The 25,707-nt window shown below is 44.9% G+C and overlaps 1 protein-coding gene across 1 annotated transcript in view; it reads left to right on the forward strand.

Annotated features, from left to right (window-relative positions):
• Positions 1-25,707, forward strand: part of LOC146809142 (IgGFc-binding protein-like) — a 301,036-nt gene that overhangs the window by 175,391 nt on the left and 99,938 nt on the right. The window contains exon 13 of the mRNA XM_085614831.1: positions 7,632-8,230. Coding sequence (XP_085470957.1) covers positions 7,632-8,230 — 599 coding nt within the window. The remainder of the gene's footprint in view (positions 1-7,631; positions 8,231-25,707) is intronic.

The raw sequence follows: 25,707 nt of genomic DNA on the forward strand, positions 1-25,707 counted from the left end.
AAATCTCTTTATTCATTCATTAAATGTAAAGGACTTCTTTGGAATCAATGACAATGCCATGAAGCCTTTCTAGGTTCCATTTTGGAAATTACCACTCTGAGTTTTCCGACTTCGATGTTGAGAGCCTCAAACTTCCTGCCTGATTTGAATCTTCCACAGAAGACCTATGCTTTAGCTGGCCACCATTGATGAGCCCCTAATTGGATCCCATCTGTAAATGAATCCGCGTGGGTCTGGATGAGGACTTTTCACCAGAAAAAACGACTACGTTTGAAAGTAAACTTTCCAATGGAACAAAACTGCTCCCTGTATCTGACCTGGCTCCAATGTGGTCTGCCTTATCTTTTGCCTTTGACCCGGTCTACCATGACCAGATGCCTGCAGCTAGTGCTTAGCAATTTTTGGCCCCAGAATTATTTTAAACTTTAAAAAATGTCTCTTCTTCCCCACCTCAGATTTTCTTTGTTTTGGTGTCTATTTGCCCATTAAGATTTACTCTTGTTTCAGAGTAGGATGTTTATTGTTGTGTATTTTCTACTTTTTTGCTGTTTTGGTACTCTTAAGTGCTTTACAGATTCCTCCTAAGTTAAGCATGTCTGCACTGTGCAAGATCTACAAAGGGTGCCGCTCAGGTCAAAGTTATTGAGACCTAGCTGGACCGAGTAAGTAATAGTGCCGTCATTACTTGAAGAGTTTCCAATTCAGCTAATAATCCACTTTCTCACAAGCCACAAAATCCAGAAATTATAAAGAGTATGAATTCCGAATTGCTTTAACTGAAAACACCAATATAAACTGGACTGCATGACAGTGTTGATTGGTCATCTTTGAGAGTTGTGGGGCTTGCTACTTGCTCCAGATTTTAAACAGTGACTAAAACGAGTGAACCTGACTTCTAGAACGGCTCTTTGGGGCTACTCTCCTTGAAACAATTTTGAAAACAATTGGGTCAAATAGTGCTTTTTAAATCACAGTTTTCACTTAAATTTGCTAAAAAGTGATAAGCTCTAAAAGGCAACTCAATTGACTTTCGTTAAGTGCTAATTAAGCCTGACAAACCCAAGGAATCAATCTTATTTCTTTTTAAATTTTGCTATGTGGGCCGCCAATAATGATCTCCAACATGCTCCGGCCAACAATTTGTCATGCCCAGTGCAAATACTTTGGGACTTATTTACAAGCCCCTTGTGCCGCCAGTGCATCACTTTTTGTGAAGCACTGCTACCCTTTATTTACAAGGACAAGAAAAGCCACCTTTCGCGATTCAGCAAAGAAAAAATATATCCCTATCTTAAAGATGACTACGTACCTTCAGAAGATGACTACTCCTCAGGTGACAGCACAAACTCACGTCGGAGAACTAACTCTTCAGGAAGTAATTCCATCTCAGATATGCAAGGAACTTATCAATATAACCAGCAACATAGAAGACCAACGAACGCTATGTATGGTTATGGCCAACCACCCTACCAAGGTTCCATACCTTTCCAGGGACCCGCTCCATTCCAAGGACCAGTCCTGTTCCAAGGACCACCATTATGGCAATACCCACATGGACCACCACCACTCTTTGCCCCCTTTCTACCACAAACTTTTTTAGGCAGAGGCTGGGGCAAAGGGCGAGGCAGAAGAAGAAGAGGTGCGCAAAACCAACCCAAACTAGTACATTGGCAGGATCAGTCGCAACAACAACCACTACACATGGAACTGCGGAGTCACCAGGAGAAGAAAAACCTCTCGGACCGACCGCTGATGATCACAGAAACCAATATCCTTAAAAAAGGCCTGGGGTTTGTCCCTACCCCTAAAGTGGATCACTTCCGAACCATCTGTGAAATCCAAAATCTTTTTAGGAAGATACGCCTGAAGGCTTTCTTTGGCAATCGAACGGATTTACCTTCAACAGATACCGGCTTACGTAAACCCTCCACCTTTACACCGATGACTAGCATTGTACAGCCGGAAGTACTAACCTTCGAAAAAGCTGTTCTCAAAGAAATAACTGAGAAGTGCTCCGTAGCCAAGTTCTCTAACATTACCAATGCTGAAACCATGGCCATAACAACATTATCAAACGACTCTTCCATAACTATCAAAGAGGCAGACAAAGGCAGAGCGATTGTAATAATGGCCAGCACTGACTACCGGACGGAATGCCTACGCCAGCTACAGAACACCAACTACTGCACACCACTCACCCTAGATCCAACCCCACGCCTGCTGACCAAAATAGGCTCAATGGTCACAGCAGCACTCAACCAAGGGTGGATCACCAACAACGAAGCGGAGTTCCTGATAAATCATAATCCAAGACTACCCTATTTTTATACTCTACCCAAAATTCATAAAGGGGTCACCCCCCCACCTGGGAGACCCATCGTCTCGGGCATAGGGTCCCTCTTGGAACCATTATCCAAATTCTGCGACCACTTCCTACTCACACTAGTCTGGGTTACCCCTACCTTCCTCCAAGATACCAAAGATGTCTTGAGACTTATCGAAACCACCAACACTGAAGGCCCGCTACCAGATGTACTCCTTACACTGGACGTGGAGGCCCTTTATACTAACATTCCCCAACTCAACACTTTTGAGGTAGTGGAGACTATTTTGCTTAACATCAACTGGGACTCACCCACTCACGTCAGCCTCATCATGGAATGTGCTAACATCGCTCTCACAGAAAACTTCTTTCAGTTTGAGGATCAGTTGTTCCATCAGACACAGGGCACTTCGATGGGCAGTACTTTCGCCCAGAGTCTGGCATGTCTCTACATGTCAGACTTTGAGGCGAGGTATGTGCTCACGAATACCAATCCTTTCTCGAATAACGTTCTCCTTTGGAGACGTTACATCGACGACATTCTAATCTTCTGGAAAGGCCACGTAGACGTGATCCCAAACATTCTAACATGGATCAATGACCTTAACCCCTACCTCAAATTCACAGCTAATTGCTCTGAACATGAACTCCCGTTTCTTGATCCGACGATCATCAAAAAACGAACAGATTGGAAACTATCACCTATAAAAAACCAACCGACAGCCATTGTCCCTTGCAGTACCAAAGTTTCCACCCAAAGGCCCTGAGGGAGAACCTTCCATACGGCCAATTATTACGTATTCGTAGAAACTGTAGTAACTTAGAAGACTACAAAAGACTAACATCGGAGCTTAGTGTCTACTTGGCTAAGAGACAATACCCCACTCGAATTATCACCAATGCACAAAAACAAGCACGTAACACCAACAGGTCTAGCCTCCTTGAAACACAGACAAAGCCTGTAACAGACCTTATAACATGTGTGACCACCTACACCTCCGAGTCAAACATGTTAAAACGGGTCATTAATAAACACTGGAAAATACTTGATGCAGGCAACCTAGCCCTTGACAAGCCGAGGTTCGCCAGACCAAAAAAATCAGCCTCCACAGCTCCCACTACCTTATGGAATTTGCCTCCAGTTACCGGACATTATCCCTGTGGCCAATGTGTAGTCTGTCCACTAACACGAGCAACAAAAACAATTCAACTCACCCATAATTGGACCTGGACCCAGAAAAAACACACAAACTGCAATACACGGAACTGTATTTATCTTATCACGTGTCCATGACGTCGCCAATAAATAGGGATGACCACGCGCACAGTGAAGACAAGAATCACTGAACATAGGAGTAATTTACGTTGCAAAAAAACCAACACCAAAATGTGCTCACACTATGTAGAACACAATCATACTCCAAATGATCTAGAATGGACGATTCTAGAAGCCTTCCCAACCATCACTAAGGAAGCCTTATTCAGGAAAGAACAATGTTGGGTGTTCAAATTGGGAGGACACATAAGGGGCCTTAACGACAACATACCCTGGGCTGAATTGCACAATTAACACCTCCTGTCTCTATACTGTCCCACTATGCGACTCGCCTCCAACTTGGTGGCCTAAAAATGCCACTCAGAGTCCATAATGAACCCATTAATTCCCCTATGTGTAAATAATTATCTAGCATAAAAGCAACATTTAAAGCGTTTATATTCACCCAGTGATGTCATCTGGTGCAATTTGCAATTACATCACAAAAGCAACATATATCATGCAATATTCTAATTTCTACCATTAGTATGCGTACATATATTAGTATACGATTAATTTAGCCATGCAAAATGCAAATCCCACGTGTAATTCTTTTGTTAATACAATTGGTGAGTTATCACTTCAAACGGATTAATAATATTACAATTAATAGATTATTCGGATTAATATAAACATACAGAATGGGGGGGTATACACAATTTTGTACTATCCACTCCAGCATTAACACATATCCTGCCCAAAGGCGCTGCACCGTTTTCTTACCTTGGTAAGCACTACCTCTTCAAATAAACCCTTCTTTAAGTCATTCTTGGGATTTTTAATACCACCCTTCTTCTGTGTGTCACTATTGAAGGACAGATAGCCCTCTTAATTCAACAGTCCCTACTCACCTTAGCGGACACTGGTTCACCCTTCCTCTTCACCCTTTCTCTTGACTAATGGGTCCCTTGCTTACTTTCGCCTCATTCCAACTTCTCATTTTCCTTTCATTAACTTAAGCCTTCGCCCCCTTTTTTCCTTTCTGTGGGTCTCCTTCCTTCTCAGACTCCTTTTCTGCTCCGTTCTCTCCACAAACCACCCAGCACAGTAAGATGTCATATTTTTTGTTGCACATTACTAACTTAAGACATTACAATTGCGTTGTAATTAATATAGCTTACATCTATTGTATGATTTCAACAGCCCTGAAGAAGCCCATGTCTGGGCGAAACGCGTTGGCTGCATTGAACTTTGAGCACATCACGAATAAAAACAACTAAGGAATATAAGCAACAATGTGGACTCATTAGTTTTTCACACTTCATGTATATACTGCAGAGGTCTTCCAATATATTGCCTCTCATATCCCTGTGAATGTTATTGTAATTTATGGTCATATGGCATCTGGCCATCTGAGGTGGGCAATATTTCACCACTTTTCAGTGACTTGTCTTGGCAGTGCAGTCCTCCATAACCCAGCTGCTTGTTTCATGTTTCAATATCCAAAGAGGACCCTGGCCTAATTTTGGAGGTCTCCCCAGGCTTATAAACTGAAAGTGTCACTTCCTTGTGACTTCTTCTTGACAGGGCAACAAAATGCATACGCCTCTCTATCCTAGCAGCATCTTCTGTTAATTGGCGGTGAATAATATCAACTTTGCCTTGAAAGAAAGTGGCTAACTCGTTGCACTGATGTTGAGAAAAAGAGAGTGGAGGCAGAATGTCGCTAGGAGCCAAGAGATCTTTCACTACTGTAAAGAGAGTCGTCTGACAGTGTTGAGAGCTAGGAATCTTCTCAGTAAAGTACATGGCATGCGCCGATTTACAGAGAGCATGATATTTTTTCTGCTCCGCCACATAGTCGGACTTAGCCTCAACAGCATAAAGTTTCCTCCACTGTCTTTCGAGGGTTTTACATTGTTTCTTTTCTTGTCAGCGGGTGTCAGTAAGCCAACATGCAGGAGTATGAATTCTGCACGTCAGTTTAGAGGTGGGTAGCAAGATGATATTAGTGGCCACAGAAAGCCACTGGTGCACAGGGTCGGATTGAGAGATAAAGGTGGGCATTGTATTAGGAGACAGCTAATTTAACTCAAACATGTTAAATTTGGAACAGTTCCTGGCTCTAGGTTTCAGAACAGGCCAAGAGAAGGGGGCGGAGGAGACCCTAATTCTGAAAGGCGCTGTAAAATGATCCAATCATCAGAATTGAAGAGGAGGAGCGACAGTCAAGGCTTTTAAGTTAGAAGAAATGAGGGTCAAAAGCTGCCCTGCAGTATGAGTGGGTGCAGAGTTGAGAAGATTGAGATTGAGAGTGCCTGGGTCATCTATGAATGCTGAAGCTATATTGTTATTAGCATCCTCAAGGTGGAGATTGATATCACCCCGCAAAGTAAAATTGGCTGACCGCAGAATATGGGGAGCCAATAAGTCAGGAAGAGCTGAACACCAATCACTGGGGTACCCAGGGGGACAGTAAAGCAGTGACCCAGTCAATGTAAATTTAGATGTAAAGGAAAGGTAAATAACAGGGCTTCACAGTTAGGGATCTGGAAATTCTCTATTTCACATTTAAAATCCTTTTTAAAAATGATGGCAATACCTCCACCAATTCTTTGAGGTCAGGGAGAAATTTGGCAGGAAGTGCTGAAATAACATCTTTCTGTAAGAAGCTTCGGGACTATAGTCAAAAAGATAACTAAATAAATGCAGCTGGTGAGAGTGTCAGGACTAAAAACCTAAAACCTAAAAATTAGCAATGTACTAAACCCACTTTAGTGATTAGTAATTTTCTACTGACTCACAAAGTGGGTTTAGCAGTGAATAAGGAATCGCTATTAAGAAGTGGCGTTTTGCAGGCATCACTACCAAAGAGGAATTCCTATCCATATGTATCAATGGTTTAGGACCCAAAAAGCAGTCATAAATAATCGTAACAATTCCTACCCCCAGGTTGGAGTAGTAATCCATTTGCAGAAGGGAAAGGGTTTCCCTTACTCCTAGTGAATAATAAAAACAAGTTTGTTTGGGAGTAGGCAGTGTTCCATGGGACTACCTGGAAACTCTCAAACAAACTGAAATTAAAAGTCAGCATATCTTTTTAAATACAGTCTGGTTTAACAAAAATGTTACTTTATTGACAGGTAATCACAGACATGGTTGTCCACTAACCCCAGTGGGCTACCATCCTTGTAATGACCTCCATTCGTAGTGAGTTAAAATGTGCCCATTACCTCACTAATATTCATGAGGTATGTCAGATTGCAATGCATTATGATGCCGACTTTTATGAACTGCATTATTAGTAAATAGGACAGTTCTTAAAATTATTTACTAGTAACACATTTTGCAGCGAATAAATAGCACATCTAGCCCTTAATTAGATCTAGGTTCATTCAGCAAGTGTTGCACTTAATGGGAAGCCTTTATTTCAAGATGTGTTCTGAATCCCACAAATAGTCCCTACCAGCTGCTGCTGCTACTGGAAGCAGTGCACCACATGCATTGCAATTGAAATAGCATATATGAGGTGGTTTATGCACCAAGTGGTGCAATGATCAGGGTGAAATCCTAATTTGGGCTGATCCAAGATGTGAATGGCAATGGTTTGAATCAGGAGCAAAAGGAGCTAACCAAAAGCAACCACTAACTTAATGGAACGTGCTCAATGCTGACGGTTTGTATATTTATTCAAAACCTAAGGTCTTGGAGATGTCATAGGTGCAAAATGGTGTTCATGCTGTACAGCAGTCCAGCACTTTCAATCATTGATAGATGGCAAGTCGCATGCATTGGCCCATGATGCTGTCTCACCAATGCAGAAGCTTGTATTTAGTAAATGTGCAAAGTTATCTCAGTATTTAATGAGGTTTCATAACTACTCAGATTCATCGGTGACTTTTGCTTTCCAGGCCCTTCTATTGTTAGATATTATATTGGTGTAAAATGTCATCATAAAGGCCTATTATGTGTATAGAAAAGCTGTATGTCTTCTGACTATAGTGCAGTGTATTACATTTGTGATGAACTAACATGTATATGTTTCCATTCCAGCACTTCCCTGTGGTGAGAACAGCCACTATGAGGCCTGTGGGAACGCCTGTCCAGCCAGCTGCTCTGACAGAGCTGCCCCTGCCACCTGTACTCGACCCTGCGTGGAGACCTGCCAGTGTAATGATGGCTATGTTCTTAATGTCGACAAATGTGTCCCTGTGGAAAGCTGTGGCTGCACTTTCAATGGCCTCTACTACAAACCCAATGAGGAATTCTGGAACGATAACAACTGCCAAGTGCGCTGTAAGTGCGACCCAACCCTTGGCATGGTGGTCTGCAAGAACACCAAATGCAAAGACAGCGAAAAATGCATGCTGGTCAATGGAGTTCGAGGCTGCATCCCAGTCAGCTACTCCACCTGTACCGGCAGTGGAGATCCTCACTACACCACCTTTGATGGATATAGATACGATTTCATGGGCACCTGCGTCTATCAGCTGGTTGGCCTCGTCTCCACGGATCCCTCTCTCACTGCCTTCACAGTCACAGTTGAGAATGACAACCGAGGAAGCAAGACAGTTTCATACACCAAAGTGGTGACACTGGTGGCCTATGGCTTCACCATAACCCTCAGCAGAGACTTTCCTTACAAGGCCTTGGTAGGTATCAAACAGTGACCAGGCAGGGGACGGCTAAGGTACATGGTGGATGTGATGCAACTTTATCCTGTTCAAACAGTAAAGCACTTATCACTCAAATTCATCATGTGATAAATGAAAAAGTGGGAGCATGCTACATTAAATCTTGTTTTGTATTACAGTCATCTATATTGAAGTCCTAAACATTAGAAGAGTATCATCCATGTGAGGAATTAAGGAACACTTATTGTTCATAATAGACTGCATTATACATATGCAATACCAACTTGAGACAAATTTGTTTGTAGGACAACCATAATCCCCAAAATCAGTGGTGCAGGAATAATTATCATAGTGGGGGAGGGGGCCGCCATCAAAGTTTATTTATTGATTTATTTGCTAGATTGGATATGACTATTCATCAAAAAGTAAAACAAGCATTGGCAATGACAATATGTCTCACTTTAATATGGTGCATTCATACAAGAATACATCTCACATTGCAGTCATACATGCATTTCAACCTAGATTCACACACAACTCTCATCCTTAACTCTTATAAATACACCTCCCCCAACACAACATAGGCATAATGCTCACTCTGGACGCACATGGGCACATCTACTAACACTCACTTGTGTGGACACACAGATTACACTCGCACATCAATCAATTGGCACTCTCACACTGCTACCCTGCACTCACAAAGGCAGGCACAATTCTTACCCTGCTCCCTTCTCTCAGCACCTAGGGCCTCATTTACAAGAAACTGACGCATAAGCATTGATGCATCAGTTTCCTTGTACCTGTGTCAAATGCCCTTGCGATACCATGGATGCACTATATTTACAATACAAGGCTCCACGGAGCAAGGATTAACAGATGCATCATTCTGACGCTTCAGTTGGCAAAAAAGTGATGCATTGCTGGAGTTGGTCGTCAGAACACATAGACAAGTCCCGTTGTAAAAGTCCTGCGTTAATCCTTAAGCCTGGTCTGAACATGCATAGGGATTTTGACACAGTCAAATCATAGAGTGACACAGTAAACATTTTGCAAATATCACTGCACCACGTCTATGTGGCTTTTTGCATGGGAACACCTGCCCTGCTTGCATTATTAGTATAGGGTAGTTATTCTTGTGACCAAATTTTGGCTTGACCAAAGTTGTATGAACCTTGGCAAAATTCCTCAGTTCCGTTATCTGCCCAAACTGTTACATGTTTTGAAACAGGCAGGACACCACAAAGTTCTATATAGAGTTCCCAACCCTTCCGTTCAGCACTCAGAAGCAATTCCATTCACAGTGCAGCCCTATGCAGGCCTCATCATTTATTCAGTAAAGAAAATCCCAACAATAGCTGACCATGTTGTATACAGGGGGATATAGAATGGACAGAATCCTAGAGTTGCTCCTTGCCTAGGATGGTAGCTGAGTCCATGGAGCCTCTGCAGGTGGAGAGGGGTGGTCACCTCTCTGTTTTATTGTCCTGGGTGTCAGGAGGGGAGGAGTAAGGCCAAAAGGGTTTTATAAGTGGTCATCTTCCAGGGCCAGGCATTTTTTGTGATTGGTGACCCACTTTAAATGAACGAACTCTAAATAATCTAAGTGTGTTGGGGCTGAAAACATCAACAGGACAGCTCTAGCTTTCGCAGGATGGGTGTTGGCTTTTCAAGGAATTCACTGTTGACACCTGGATTGCCCGTAAACTAACCCAACCTATATAATCAATCCACAAAGAGTGCCACTGTCATTATTATGTTGAATGGATTGTGTTATTTTTATTTTTAAGGGCCCTCACATGCTGCAACTGCACGTATTTGTGGAACTTGGTATGAGAAAATTGATACTGCCCCTGCAAGTCCCCTGATGCAAGTTTTCGAGTACCCACCCACACATCACCAAGGGAAATGATGCCTATCCTATCCCACTTCCCCAAACCCTCCAGCCTTGTAGTGTGGTGCACGAATGTCACCTGCTGGTGGGGAATCATCCCCGTAAACCTATGATGCCAGTCATAGAGCTAAGCACCGCCTGGCAGCACAACAGTGCCACCTGAGTGGTCTCTGGAAGGTAGCAATGTATCAGGCCTCATGGAGTGGGCCCAAGCTCCCATCAAACCAAGCAAGGTCAGTTCCATGTGATAAGTCTGGTCATCCCCACCCCGTTGAAACTATCGTTAATCACCACCAGCTGCAAGACTAGGCAGTAACAATACAAATCAGCCATATATATCCCTCCATCAAAGGGGGATTGTCGGCAGTAAACGAGGGCCCCACAGGAGAGACCATTCGCCTAAAGGATCATGGAGGTATGGGTTTGGCACTAGTACCTGGGAATTGGATGAGGAAAGTTCGAAAAGACAAAAAGAAAGAGGGGTAAAATCATCATTTTTAAATATAGCCACCCTTCCCAAGACATGCATTCTGGTGGCCAGGAGGGTCAGTTTAGCCTCCACACATGGTATGGTAGGCATGCAAGATAGATGACTAGATAGTGAAAAGAGAGCTGGTGGATTTGAATCACCATGCGCCAAGAGCAGACACTCGAGTCACAGGAAATGGGAATCAGAAGGGATTTGGACTTATTCACCCAGAGATCTGAGGGCTCCTAAAAAAATTGCAAGGATTCCTAAAGACCTTGAGCATGAGGTTTGCCGATTTGCTAAGAAAAGCAAAATGTCCACATAAAATGCAATCCCATCGTCACCTACCCATCCCTGCACCCAAGGGTCACACCAAATCAGGTGTGCCAAAGGCACAATAACAAGGGCAAATAAAAGGGGGCAGAGGGGACAACCTTGCCAGGCACCACTACAGACAGGGAAGGAGTTGGCAATAAATCTATTGACCTGAACCTGGGCAGTCAGCTGAGTGTATAAAAGGCCAATAAGGGTGCGAAAACACAGCAATCAAGCGGGACCAGTCAACTATGTCAAGAGCCTTACACTAGGAGTAGGGCCAAAGAGCCCCGAAGACAAGGGCCCGCTCATGCAAACTCCCCCCAGTGCCCCTGATGAGGGGGACCAACTTGGAGGCAACCTCCCTGGTGGCCAACCAATAAACAAGTTTCCCTGACTTGTCCCCAAGTTCATAAACCCTCTGTGTCGACACCCTCAAACACTGATGGGCTTCTTTCAGTGAGATTTTCTGCATGTGAGTGCATATCCAAGCTAACTGATGGTCAAAATATGTAGAGGGCCACTGCTGCAACTGCCGTTCCAGAGTGAGGATCTCGGCCTACAGAATTTTAACCTACTTAGTTACTGTTTCTCCCTGCCTCAAATATAGTCCTTACCAAACCCCAATGGGCAGGCATGCTGGCCGCCCATAAGGTACCAGCCGATTCCACAGTGCCCCAATTGATCTCAAACTAGGAGCGTATCCCAGATTTAATATATTTGGAACAACTTTGATCAGCAAGGTACCAAGCATTGACTCCCCACATCGGATGTGGCGCAGCACCGGGACAATCAAAGTGGAGCAGAAGAGGGGCATGTTCTGAGGTCCCCTAGGGCAGTGCCTCAATCCCTGACTCCCAGCAGACCTTCCCAGCTGGGAACCATAGCAGGTCACATAGTTTATGGGTCAATGAAGTGTGAGTATAGACAATGTTATGGGGATGCCCCATCCTCCGAGCATCATGCAGGCCCATGGAATCTGCCCAGGCTGACAGCTGATGGGAGCGTGCCAGGCCTCCCAGCCATGGTGGGCCAGAGGCATCGATCCCTGGGATTGCATTAAAATCCTCTCCCACATTGACGCCTTGTGAAACACCCAACAGGAGGGATGCAAGAGAGCACAGCATTACAAGGAGTTGAGGTGGTGAGACATAACTTGACAGAAAGGTGCAGTTCCTACCTTCTAGCTGACCCTCTATCCCCACGTACGTCTCCTGGGGGTCCACATGGGAGGCAGGCACCACTTATGGAACCCCTTTATCTAATAAAATAGCCACTCCTCTGTGCCTGTGGTAAACCCTGCATAATAGACTCTGTTGTATCCATAGAGACGAAGGAAGGGACAATGGACACCCAATAAATGTGCTTCCTGAAACATAACAATTGCAGGCTGGAACCACCTAATATAGTGCAGAGCAGCAAATCTTTTAATGAAATCTAACAAGCCGTTCACATTTCAAGACAATAACTAGTTCCAGAGGAGCAGAGAAACAGGTGGCCCTGACCCAGGTACTGGAACATGGGTGGGCCTAGCTGAGTCACAATATAAGTGGCGCTGGAATCGTTGGCTCAGAAAGAGTTCATCTGGGAATGCCCAACTGTGTCAGTGCTCTGTGTCTGTGTGATGCATATTCAAGCAAGCCGGAAACAACAAAACAACCCAAATCCACCTTCATCCCCCCCAACCCATACTTCTACCTCGTAGGTATCTCTCGCCTAGCCCTAATTATATAACATTGGCTAAACAATGCCAGAGGCCGGCAGCCCCCAGTTTCCTCTTTTCTGTAGCATCTTGGTGCCTGACAGCAGTTACATTGTCATATGTGTTAAGTAAGTGCCATAGGGGCAATATTCAAGAACAAACTCAGTACAACCAAAAGTACAAAACAGAGACACAAATTATCCTCTTGTGCCCCTTGGCAGTGCTCTGAAGTCCATCAGCAGGCCTGCACAGATTGTCACGTAGGGGCACTGAGGGCTGCATTCTGAGACCCAAACCATCTGATCCAGAGGAACCCCGGTGGCTGTGGGTTCATGAGCGAGTCTTATGGGAGCAAGCTCCTTTTCATCTGGGTGACTTGTGGGAAAGATGTGGAGCACTACCCCCTACCTGCAGTCCAGGCTCTCCAGATCCATATTCCTGCCTGAGCACCCTCCTCTTCACCGCCCACTTCCAAGCCTGCTCCGGAGTGTCAAAGAAGTAGGTGGCAGAATTGAAAATCACTTTCAACCTCCCAGGCCAAATGTTTCTGTTTGACCTCTTTGAAAGAGCATCTATGTTGCGAAAGTCCTGGTGAGATATGGCCTCCCTAACAATAGCATCTCTGTCTTGATAGTTGAGAATCCACACAACCATCAGATGGGCTGCGGCACAGGGCAGAGTTCGGTGGGCAAAGGACCTGTGCTCCTGCTCCAGGATGAACCACAGCGACAACTTGCCAGGACAAAACAGGAGTGTAGCCACTCCTCCAGAAAGCGCTACTTGTCAGCTGCGTCAATCCCCTCAGGAAAACCAACAAACCAAAAGTTATTCCTAAGTGATCCTTTTTTCTGCATCCTCAGCCCGCTCCTCAAGCAATGCCATTGTCTAGAGTTATTTGTAAACCTTAAGGTTGAGTGTGCCCCAGTGGCAGCCGGTAAGTTTTGGAGGGAGGGGCGGGTGAGACACGCACACACAGGCACACACACACACAAACACATCCACTCGCAACACACTTTACCAAACATTCATACATACATACATGCACGCACCAAACATTAATTTAAAAGAAAACAAAACACACTTACCTACAGCCAGCTCTGCCTTCCCTCATTGGCTGATTTAAGATCGGCCAATTTGGAAGGCGGCAGTCCCAACGTCATCACAGAGTGGGGTGGGGTCAGTGAGACTGCTGGCCTCACCCCAATCTGTGATGAAGTGTCACAGATTGACCATCGAACCTGGGTGCTTCAGGGCTTAAAACTGAAGCGCCCAGGTGCGAGGCAATCAGTGAGGCTACCCCTCATCACTGAGGGGAGGGCCTCGAGGACCTTTTCTAAGCTGAGATAGTCACGCCCACAGTAGCTGTGGCCTCCTCAGTCCAGCAAAGTTCAGCTCAAGCAGCCAGGAGCCTGCACATTTTGCCCGTGTGTGGCTCCTGACTGCTTGAACTGAAAGTGAACTGTGTCTGACAGGCTGACATTTGTGCAGCCTGACAGACACTGCTCATGAGGGGCAAAAGGTGGAGGGGTGTGGCCCCTCAGCCCCAATGGACCGGCCGTGCCTGGTGTGGCCATTTCCACTGAGTACTCCCGGGTCTCTGCCTCAGTTACCCGCCCGGCTACATTCCCGAGATCTTGGCGCAGAAAGGAAACATCCACTTGAACCTCACCCACCTTAGTCTCCACCGCTTCCCTTGAGTCTTGGATTGCCTTAAGTATCATTGCAAGATCAGAGTGGCTGGAAGACTTCTGTGTCACCAGGAGCCCATCAGTGACACCTGTTGCAATGATGTGGTGTACTGGAGGATCACCGAAGGCAGAGGCTCATCATGCCCCTTGGCCTGGCCATGCCCCTCCAGACCGATGTGGTGTACTGGTCCATCACCGAAGGCAAAACCTTTTCATGCCCCATGGTCGGGCAATGCCCCTCCAGACTCATTAGCACGCACAACAACCAGGGCAACTGCGTCTTCATGGAGAGGATGAGCTGCCTAGATCCAGGTGATAAAATGAAAGCAGCAGGACAGGTTGCAAGCACAAGCCCCCAGTTCACAGCCAAAGTTCAGGAGTGAGAAGTCCCTTCCAAAGAGGCCTGGGTCCCAGGTCGCAGGCAGCATATATCCCAGTGTTAATTGCAGGACATGGACCTGGATCCGTGGGGAGGTCCCACCAGATAAGTACCAGGTCACCCCATAGGAGTTTACAGCACAGAGGGGGGCCAGGCCTGGGGCCGCCAATGACGGGGAGGGAAGGCTGACACAATCAGCTCCCACACCACCATGAGGAGGGCAACAAGTATGCAGGGGAAAAGGATAGCCGGGTTGCCACCAGATGCAGCCCATTTACAGACCCACTGGGCCTGGAATTACAATACTTCACAGGAACGGGTACAAACACTCCTGTTTGCCTGCCCCGGGGTGTTGTCTCAAGCAACCAGACACTGGCACTCAGTCCACTGAACCTAGCTTCGGGGGGCACAATCCTCAGCGCCTCCAACAGTGGTAGTCCATCTCCTAGGCCACCAGGCCCCTTAATCGATGTCACCGGACCCGACCAGGCGCAGGGCACCAGTCCAGACCGCTTGTCTCCCACACCGACATCGCTTCTCCCCATCACAAGCTACAATCTGCAATGGAGTAAGGCCTCTCACCATCTCATCATGAAGGGGGAGAACAAGTCGCCCGCTGCACCCTAGAGCTGACCAGCGTGCGAAGGCCCTAAGATTTCCAGACAGCGCCCTCGCAGTGTGGACAGTGGCCGTCTGCCCCTCTCCTCGGCGAACCCGAGCCGGTCCACTGGCTTCCTTACCCCCAGCTGCCTCCAAATGCTGACTGCTAGATACAATCCCTCAGTCTCAAGAGCAGGCTTCCTTATTGGACCAGACTGTGCAGCATCTGATTTGTCAATAGGGGCCCGACATTCACATGCAGTTTTCTACACGGCCTGCCATACACGGCCTGCGCCGTGAGCCCCCACCGGCAGCCTATGAGGAGGGGTTCGAAGACAGTTGTTAGACTAATGATTTTAGAGTATTCGAGAGGAGGCCAGGAACAACTCTAATTTGCGACTGCCATCTTGGCAGCCGTAGCCACACCCTGCTGCTTTACATTTCAAAACACCAAGATGAACACATCTTACCACTCTTTCGGTTGTGATCCAGCTTTACTAGCCCATAGACCTTTCCAAAGACACAGAATGACACTGAGTGAGCGAGCTCTCTTAACTGGGGGTGAAGGGGTGAGAGAGGGTTTGCAATACATACAGAGACTTCAATTGATTGACTGCGAAGTGTGCCATGGAACAGCTCTCATCTACCATCCCCTTGAGAGGCGGACAACACTCTCCCTGCAGCCTCCCCAGATATGTATACTCCTTCATCATGTCTAGCTCCAATAGCCCTGTTCATGGTGTTCAACAGCTACAAGACCCCCCGCATCGCCCCTTTAATGAGGCTACTGCCTGCCGGTGGTCCCTCTGCAATACTGGGTTTTGCACACCATCTGCAAAATAAAGGAAGAAACGGCAGATTAGAAAGTGGAAGAAGCTGGGAGAGGTCAGAAGCAAGGAAGGTGCAATCATTGGGCAGCACCAGTGACACCGGAATCAACAACAGTAAAGAAGGACAAACATAGAATTCATGTAAGACTTCAATACCTCTGGGGGGGTCTCAGTGAGAAATATACAAAGGATGATTCGGTACCGTATGGTCAGTGCCCCTGGGGGGCGCAATGGAAAAGATATTTGCAAAATGAGCACTATTTCAAAGGAATCCCACAAAGTCTGTGGAAAGAAGACGAAGGAGGCGTGATTGTCTTCTTGTAGATTTAACCAAGTTCCAACAAATAGGACCACTGATACAAGAGTGGCACAGCATCCAACAGTCACAGCTTCAACTGCCCAAGCTCTCACCCTTCCAGAACCTCCCCACACAATTCCACTCCATGACGCCCAGAATGTACACATACATTCCAGACACAAGAGGGGAAAGCAAAGTAGGACCAGAAGGAAAAGGAGAAGGGTGAAATAGTAACCCACAACACATCCCCTACCCTTACAATAAAGGATGATTAAATTGCATGGGACAGAGATGCAAGAAACAGAACACATGAAGTCAAAAAATCACTTCACAACAATGAAAGAAAAAGTGGTAAGAACAAAGTAGACATCTCAAGATATATGATAATCTTTATGCCAATTCGGCCTACATCTCAACCTTCTACAAGTGCTAAAACCAGGAACACCGGAAGTGGCATTGCTATGGACTGGTTTGGAAACAGATTCACATGTCAGGTCAGATTCACGAGCATCAACTCCAGGTTCCCACTTGACCAACCTGGACATGCTCCATACTTCACCAGAGTCCAAAACAACCACATTTCTCCTGACTTCCTTAATGACAAAGGGCCCCATAAACCGCGGCCGCCCCTTTTTCAACAGACCAGGATTCCTGATCAATACTTCATCCCCCACACACCAATGTCTAAGGAATGTGGAGTTTCTCTGATTAAATCTGCGCTTATACTCTCCCTGATAGACACTCCTTCTCAAGTCTACCTGCTCATTCATCTTGAAATCATTCACATCCAACTTCAACCAGGCAGGACTCAGCTTGTCATGAGCCTTCCTTCCTCTTAGAATTGAGAAAGGAGAAACAGAAGTCAACCAATTTAGAGTGGTGCGATGAGCCCACCACGTCTCCCTGAGCATCTTCTTAAGAGAAGACCTAGTTTGCAAAGCCCTCTGGGCACAACTTTTAACCAACTTGTTCATGCTTTCCGCAAGACCATTGGCTTGTGGTGAGTACAACGCTGTCTTGAAATTAACTCTTTTAAAAATCTGCTCATCTCATGCGAGACAAATTGCACCCCATTATCTGTAATAAGCCATTTGGGAATGACTTCTCTTGAAAATTCCTCAGAAAGGAATTCGATAACAGTAATAGTATTGACGACAGACACACATTTAGTGACCACCCATTTAGAGGTGTAGTCCACCAATAACAATACATAACGCTCATCAGGAGGAAATAGCTCAAAAGGTCCAGCAATATCCAAGCCCAACTTGGACCACGGCTCAGAAGGAACATCTACCGGTGAAAGAGGTGCCACCCGAGTCTTCTTGCTTTTGTCACTGTTGGCACATTCCCAGCAGTCTTTTACAGCATCTTCCACCTGACGATCCATTGTTGGCCACCAGTACCATTCACGTACCCTGGCCTTGGTCAGATTCCTCCCCAAATGCCCTTCATGTGCCAAATTGATAATCTTCTCCCTAAGACCCTGAGGAGGTATCACACGATTACCTCTCAACAGTTTTTCATCAAAGACACTCAATTCATCCTTAACATTAAGAAAAGGCTTCAAGGACTCAGGTACTTCACTGTCCACTGTCCACAGGCCAACCCTTGACAGAATACTCCTTGAGCATCTCCAAATCTTTATCCTCATGAGAATTAAAAGACCACTCATCAGAACCAACAGCAGATTCATGCACCCATGCCACCAAGGAATTTTCCACTTCCACACCTGATTGCTGCAAAGGCAACCTTGAAAGGCAGTCAGCAATCGCATTCTTTGAACCTTGCACATATTCAACCACAAAATTGAATTCAATCAACCCTTCCATCCAGCGCTTGATCCTAGGTGAGATATTATCAGCCTCCCTGCAGGTGAAGATTTGACACAAAGGGCGATGATCAGATCTAATAACAATAGGTATCCCCCAAAGGTAAAACTTAAAGTGATGTATTGCCAAGAAAACCGCCAATGCCTCCCGCTCGATCACAGAGTAGCGCTCTTCTGCACCCTTGAGTGAACGAGACGCAAAGGCAATTACTCTGGATTCACCATCCACAACTTGTGATAGAACTGCCCCCAACCCAAGCATGCTAGCATCAGTGCACAACACAGTTTTCCTGCGAGCATCAAAATGCCCTAAAGTCGGCATACAACCAATTTTGCCCTTAATGGAGTCAAAGGCAGAAGAACAATCATCAGACCATGAAAATTGCACCCCCTTCTTGAGCAGCAACCTAAGGGGAGAAGCAATCACAGCAAAATTTGGAACAAATTTAGAACAAAACTTCGCAAGTCCTAAAAATGATCGTACCTGATCCTTGTTGATAGGTACTGGAGCCTTCACAATGCTCTCTGCCAGATCCAATTTAGGACTAATCCCTTCAGCAGAGATGGTATATCCCAAATAACTTACAGAAGACACCCCAAATTTACATTTTTCCTTCTTAATAACTAAGCCAGCTTCCTGTAGCCTCAGCAGAACCATCCATAAATGCTCATCATGTTCTTCTCGATCTTTCCCATACACAAGAATGTCGTCCTGGAAGATAAGAACCTCTGACAACCCTACCAGAACCTTATTCATGACCCTCTGGAAACATGCTGCGGCAGAAGCCAAGCCAAAAGGCATACGAACAAACCTGAAAGCCCCCAGAGGTGTCACAAAAGACGTCAAATGTCTCGAGTCTGGATGAAGTAGCACCTGATGGTATGCGGATGACAGATCCATGACACTAAAACATCTAGCATCCTTGATAAGAGCAAGAGTTTCAGAGATGTTGGGCAAAGGCTGTCTGTCAACCCAAATGTGCTTATTCAGACCGCGCAAGTCCACACACATGCGGATCCCTTTCCCACCATCCTTAGGAGCCAAAACAATGGGGGCCAACCATTCAGAACACTCAATTTCGTCAATGACCCCCATGACCAACAACTTCCTGCTTTAAAGGTTCCATCATCAAGTGAGGAACTTTCCTCACTTTGGAAACAAAAGGTTGAGCATTTTCTTTCAATACGATTCTATGTTCAAAGTTCTTCAGTAACCCTAACTCATCACTTAAAACTTTAGGAAAACACAAACTGACATCCTTGCCAGATAACACCTCTTGAGACAAAAGTAAAACTTTTTCAGGAGAATTGGGATTCAAAGTGATCCCCATGTCCCTCTGGTGCCTCCAGCCCAAAAGATTATCACCTCTCTTAGCCACATACACCTTCCCCACAGTTTCCCTGTCCTTATACTGAATTTTCCTGACCACATATCCCAAAACATCTATTCTGACACCCCCATAGCCCACAGGGTTGATGTCAGGAGGGAATAACTCAATCTTATCTAGACCAAAAACCGCATCCCAATTGGCATCACCAACCATCGTGTAGGGTGAACCAGAGTCAGCCAAAACGGGAAATTGTTGACCACCAATCAATACTTCGCACACGGGCATGTCTAAATCATCACCATCCACCAGTCCATTCTCCTTGACACTACATACAAACTTCTTCTCCTCTTCAACATAACGCACAACCTGATTGCCTTTGTACTGGCAAACTCTGGCATAATGGCCCTTTTTGCCACACTTATTACAAATTACAGACCTTGCAAAGCAGTTAGAACTATTGGGAAGATGCCTGTCACTACCACACCTAAAACACTTAAAACCAGGTCTGATATTCTTGAACCCACTCTGTTCAGAATTGGAAGTCTTGTAATTAAAAGTAGATTGTTCAGAGTCTTGAAACTTTTTATCCTTGTCACCAACATTTCCCTTGAACCCCACCTTACCTTCCCTAGAATCATCTTTCTTCAAATCATATTTTTTTATCTCATGAATTGCTTTTTCATCAACTGAAGCATCATTACTTTTCTCAGGTCTCATCTCTCGCACCCACATATTAGTGTTCTCCATACCCTCAACAATAGCTAGGGTTTCTTTAAGATCAGGATTCTTTGCAAGAAGCTTTTGCCGCACCTTCACATCGTTTGTACATCTTACAACTTGATCTCTGATCAAGGAGTCAGTCAGTTGCTCAAACTCGCAAGTGCGAGCTAACGTCTTCAAAGCAGCCACATAACTGGTAATTCTCTCATGCTTACCCTGAACCCTGCTAAAAAACTTATGACGTTCCAAAACCACATTAATTTTAGATCCAAAGTGCCTCTCAAGCATCATGATAGACATATCGTAAATATTCTCAGGCTCACCGTCCCCACGTCCAAGAACAATCTCATCCAATCCATCATACACATGTCTGCCCTCAACCCCCAAATTATGTAACAAAGTGGCTTGCTTGCGTACTGCTGAAAATTTTTCTCCCCCAATAGCTAATAAATACGAATCAAACAAAGGCTTCCATCTCTTCCACGGTAAGATGGGGTCACCCGATTCTGAAAGAAACTGTGGAGGTTGTGACATACCAGTAGCCATGGTGTGATAATAGTTACTTAAAAGCACAAAAAAAAAAAACTAAATCTAAACGTACAGTTAAGTTAACAAATGCACAATAATGCCCCACAATTGATAATGAGTGTATCACTGACCCACACCCACAAGAAAACAGTACTTCAGTAAGGAATGTTGATGATGATCACGGAGACATCATGAAGAAATGCCCCTTAAGACTCCACACGAAGAAATGTGCATGTCAAGAACTAAATAAAGAACAGTACCTCCGCAAGCAACGTTGATCATGAAGAAATATGAAGAAATGTACACATCACAAGCTAAATAAAGAAAAATAATAAATAAAAATGATGGTGCGCGCATCACCGCGCAAGTGCTGAACAAAAACAAGGATCCTTTAATGAAACGGAGGTGTGCGCGTCACCGCGCATGTGCTGGGCAACAACAAGGCTCCTCTAACGAAATGAAGGAGTGCGCGTCACCGCGCATGCACAGGGAAAGATTCAGCCCTCAGCGCGCGAGAAATCCAAGGAGAATCACTCCCCAACGTACATGTGTTGCACTGAAAGCTTAACGCTTAACGAAACAGTGGTGTGCGCATCACTGCGCATGCACAGAGGCTTCACTCATCAGCGCGCATGTCTGAAGGATCAGCTCCGAGCTCGCTGCTTCCTTACTGCCTCCAATGCGCATGCGCCAGCTCCAAATCCTCCCGCAACCCGAAAAGCGCTCCTTGTCACACAGGAACTCTGCCTCTCAGCCCGAAGCCTGCCTACAGCGTCACCTCCACCTCTGTAACTCCCGTACAGAAGAAACCACAAGGAAATCTCCACGCCAGGGATCCAGCGACCAACGGCAGCTCACGTCGTCAAGGCAACCAAGGTAGGCGACAACCGGAGTATAGCCGTTGTCAATCGTTCACTTTTCGAGGCAATATTATTCCTTCTGGAAAATGCAGTAGAACAGCAGGTTTTCTAGTAAGAATCGTCAATTCTTTTAGAAGAAGTAATCTTCATCTCACACGTCTGGGTTTGATGGGGAAACCAGTGGTCCTGACACCTGTCCCCACACAGGTTCAACTCGTCGCCAGTGTAAAGAAGACGAAGGAGGCGTGAAATCTTCTTGTAGATTTAATCAAGTTCCAACAAATAGGACCACTGATACGAGAGTGGCACAGCATCCAACAGTCACAGCTTCAACTGCCCAAGCTCTCACCCTTCCAGAACCTCCCCACACAATTCCACTCCATGACGCCCAGAATGTACACATACATTCCAGACAGAAGAGGGGAAAGCAAAGTAGGATCAGAAGGAAAAGGAGAAGGGTGAAATAGTAACCCACAACAGTCTGTCAAATTAAATCCTATTAACCAGATTCCCAACATGTGGGCGAGCCAAAGCCCTTCTCCTTCTTATCACATCATTTTCTGCCGACGTCTGCCCTGTCAAACCAGACCATAAAAATAAAACAAGTATTGACATATATATTAAAAATTTAAAAAATACTCATGAAAGAGTCAATTAAATCAAAACAGATTTAAAAAACTACATTTTGCACTTAGGATAGAAAAGGCATGGTATAATCTACAGCAAATGAGCAGTACACATTTCAGATGTCAACATATACTGCCACACATACAGCTTGGACTCTATAGATCTCAAGAGCCAAATGCACTGGACAGTTTCCACCTTGTCTAACAAATTTAATTATTGAAAAAACTTTGCGCTTCAGTAACTAGGGGGCCTATTTATGAGCCCTGGCGTTACTTTTGTGCCACCAGTGCGTCACTTTTCGTGACGCACCAGCAGCGTAAAAAGTGAGCCTTGTTGCACCATATTTACAAAGTGATGTATACCTCTGCGTCACATTATACCTGCGCCAGGTATAACGTATGCAGGGGGGGCCTTCCGACGCAAGAAAGGGTTGTAGAAGTGACGCAGTGAAATCTATAGGATTTCACTGCACCACTTCTAGGATGCAAATGCGTCAATATCTTACGCCTGCCTCATAGCAGGTGTAAGACTGATGCAGACCATTTCACATGGGACTTGCCATGTGTAATGACCCACTGCTGGAGTTGCGCCTAATGGAAGGTGTAAGACTGATGCAGGCACATTTCACATGGGACTTGCCATGTGTAATGACCCATTGCTGGAGTTGCGTCACTTTTGTGACACCCTCCAGTAATGCGTAATTTTTGCGCCTACAGATACATCAGAAATACTGACGTATCTGTAACTCCTTGCGACATGATGTGTCATACAGTAAATATGAAGCATCCTTGGTGTCGCAAGGAGAGCGCAATGAAAAGTGACGCATCGCTGTTTTCTCGCAGCGATGCGTCACTTTTCATAAATGAGGCCTAGGTACTTTGTAAAATCTGTTCAATTCAAGGTAGTCAAACTCACTTACTCCCACCCACCATATCCTAGCATAATTGTTTCTTCCATATTTTGTATGGGCATTAAACACTCGTAGCGTACTTTTTTCGCATGTATCTCTAGCCCATGGGTGTTACAACATAGGGTCAATCTTAGTGGATAATAAATTGTCTTCCGCAAAAAAGGAAGTGCTGGCACCTTGAAACTCTCCAGGAGAGGGAACCCTTTCATGCAATTGAGTAAAAAATCAGCACTGCTAACACTAAATATTCTTGCAAGTTCACCTTTTGCGGCCCATCTAAGCTATGCAAAGTTATTAGTATTTAGCCATCAAAGTATGTGTAATAGGCCGATAGGGATTCCCAAATCGCACAAAAGGGCCTTTGTTTTTCCTGTGGGGCCATGTTGAATGCAACACAGAGATCTAAAAAAGCAGCAAAAAAAACTTTGGGGCATATCAGCAGGGGCTGGCTAAATAATTATCGCCGCTTTAGTGCCCGTTTTTGGGCGAAAAGCGGCGATAATTATATTGCAATATCATCAAGGACACGCTAGCGTGTGTTTCCTTGATGTAGAGCCCGTTTTTTCACAGCCTCGCCTCGCATCGCTAATGAGATGCAAAAGAGGCGTGGCTGTGAAAACAACACATGTTAATATCGTGAAGGCAGCTTCGCGATATTAACAAGGAGGTGCAGCGATAAAAAAAATCGCGCTACTTCAGCCTTAACTCTGGAATTTAACACCTGTTAAATTCCTGACTAAGGCATACTTTTAATGGGATATGGATCATGCTGATAGGACCACAGGGTCCTATCAGCAATGTTATCGGTGTTTTCAATGGAACATCGCTGGAAAACCAGCGATGTTCCATTGAAAACACCGCTATCGCTGAAATATTATCGCCATAGCGCTATGCGTTGTAAATATAGCGTTATTATGGCAATAATATTCAGCGATAGCCGTTGATAATATGCCCCGTTCTTCCCTAAGGTCACCCACCTTCCATCTAATCAAAAGGAATTGAAAGACTTGGTCAATCGTACTTATTCCCATTCTAAAGCCAACCTGGAACTGCCTAAAAATGCCATTATTTGTTATCCAGGTTGTAAGCTTATGTAGTACTTGCCAGCAGACTATCTTTGTAAGCTGTCAATGAGACTGATTGGCTGTGAATTGCCTGTTTCAGAGCCTGACCCTTTCCCTGTATCAGGCATCTGAGACCCTGCTGCTTTGCTATTGGATAGTGTGTTAATGTGGGGAACTCAAACAATTGGTTCGGAAACAAAGAAATCAGCTATTTTGTTGCTAGGGAAATGTCTTACTTCATGATGTGTTCATGCTGCATGTAGAAGACTGTGAAAAAGAAATTGCGGCTCTATATACATCTTTATGGAGTGAGTTATACTTTGTGTTGACACTATGATCTGAGATATTGCCTTTGCCCATAATATCATATTGTTTAGACATTTTAATTTAATGCTGTAGTGTGGCGGATGATTTAAGATGTCATTAGTGATATCATCAAATATGTCATTGAACATGTCAGGAGTGATGTAATAATTGAGGTTATAAGCAGTGCTTAGCAATGGCACAAGTTAGAGTTATGTCAGTGAACTATAACTGGCGACTTTCAGTGGATTCTCACGTTTTAAACCTCAGAGTTTCGACTCACATATCTTACCTAATTATAATGTCCTTGTAACCTCTAGGTGTTTTTCAGTACATTTCTTAGCTTTTTTTGCTTTCAAGATATGAATTAGGGGCATATTTACAAACCCCTTGCGCCGCCGATGCATAAACTTCATTTGACTCACTGGCGGCACCGTGTGGTGCTCCATATTTACAAGGTCACGTAAAGCCTTGTAAATATGGCCCCTTTCACGCACCGCTTTGCTTCAAAGAGGCATTCCATGGGTGTTGCTGTGGGTGTTCCTATGCAACACCCATGGATCCTGCCGCATTCCCAGATTTACAACATTTGGTAGACCTGGGAATGCATCAGAATCCTACGCTTTGCCAGAGGAGGCGTAGGGAGGTGCAACAAGGAGAAATACTTTTATTTCTTCTCATTTTTTCGCTTTTCTATTCTGCAGCACGCACAGAAAGAGGAAAACACCTCTTGGGATTGTTTTTGTGCGGGAAGGTGTCCCTTCCTACACAAAAACAATTATCCCAACAACGTAGGCAGCCTTGCAACATGGTGCAAGAGTGCCTGCATTAGCGCATGGATGCCAATTGTGAGCCTGTGCAGGGGAGAGCTCAGGGTTACGTCATGGTATTATAAATGTGACGCATCCCTTTGCTTTGAAAATAACGCACCGCAGCCAAATGGGTTGCGATACCGCACTGCGTTACTTTCTTTTAAATAAGGCCCTTACTTTAAATCTACACCTAACAGCTGTACCCTTTAAGTTTTCAGTGAATTATTTTTTGTTGTTTTTCTTTTAAGATGTAAATGTTCTTTAGATGTAGACATATCTATAAATAATTTTAAAATTTATATTTTGTCAGTCGTTTTACCAAAAAGAGTTTTCCAAA

Source organism: Triturus cristatus, chromosome 7 (assembly GCF_964204655.1).
Source record: "Triturus cristatus chromosome 7, aTriCri1.1, whole genome shotgun sequence".
NCBI classification, from domain to species: Eukaryota; Metazoa; Chordata; class Amphibia; order Caudata; family Salamandridae; genus Triturus; species Triturus cristatus.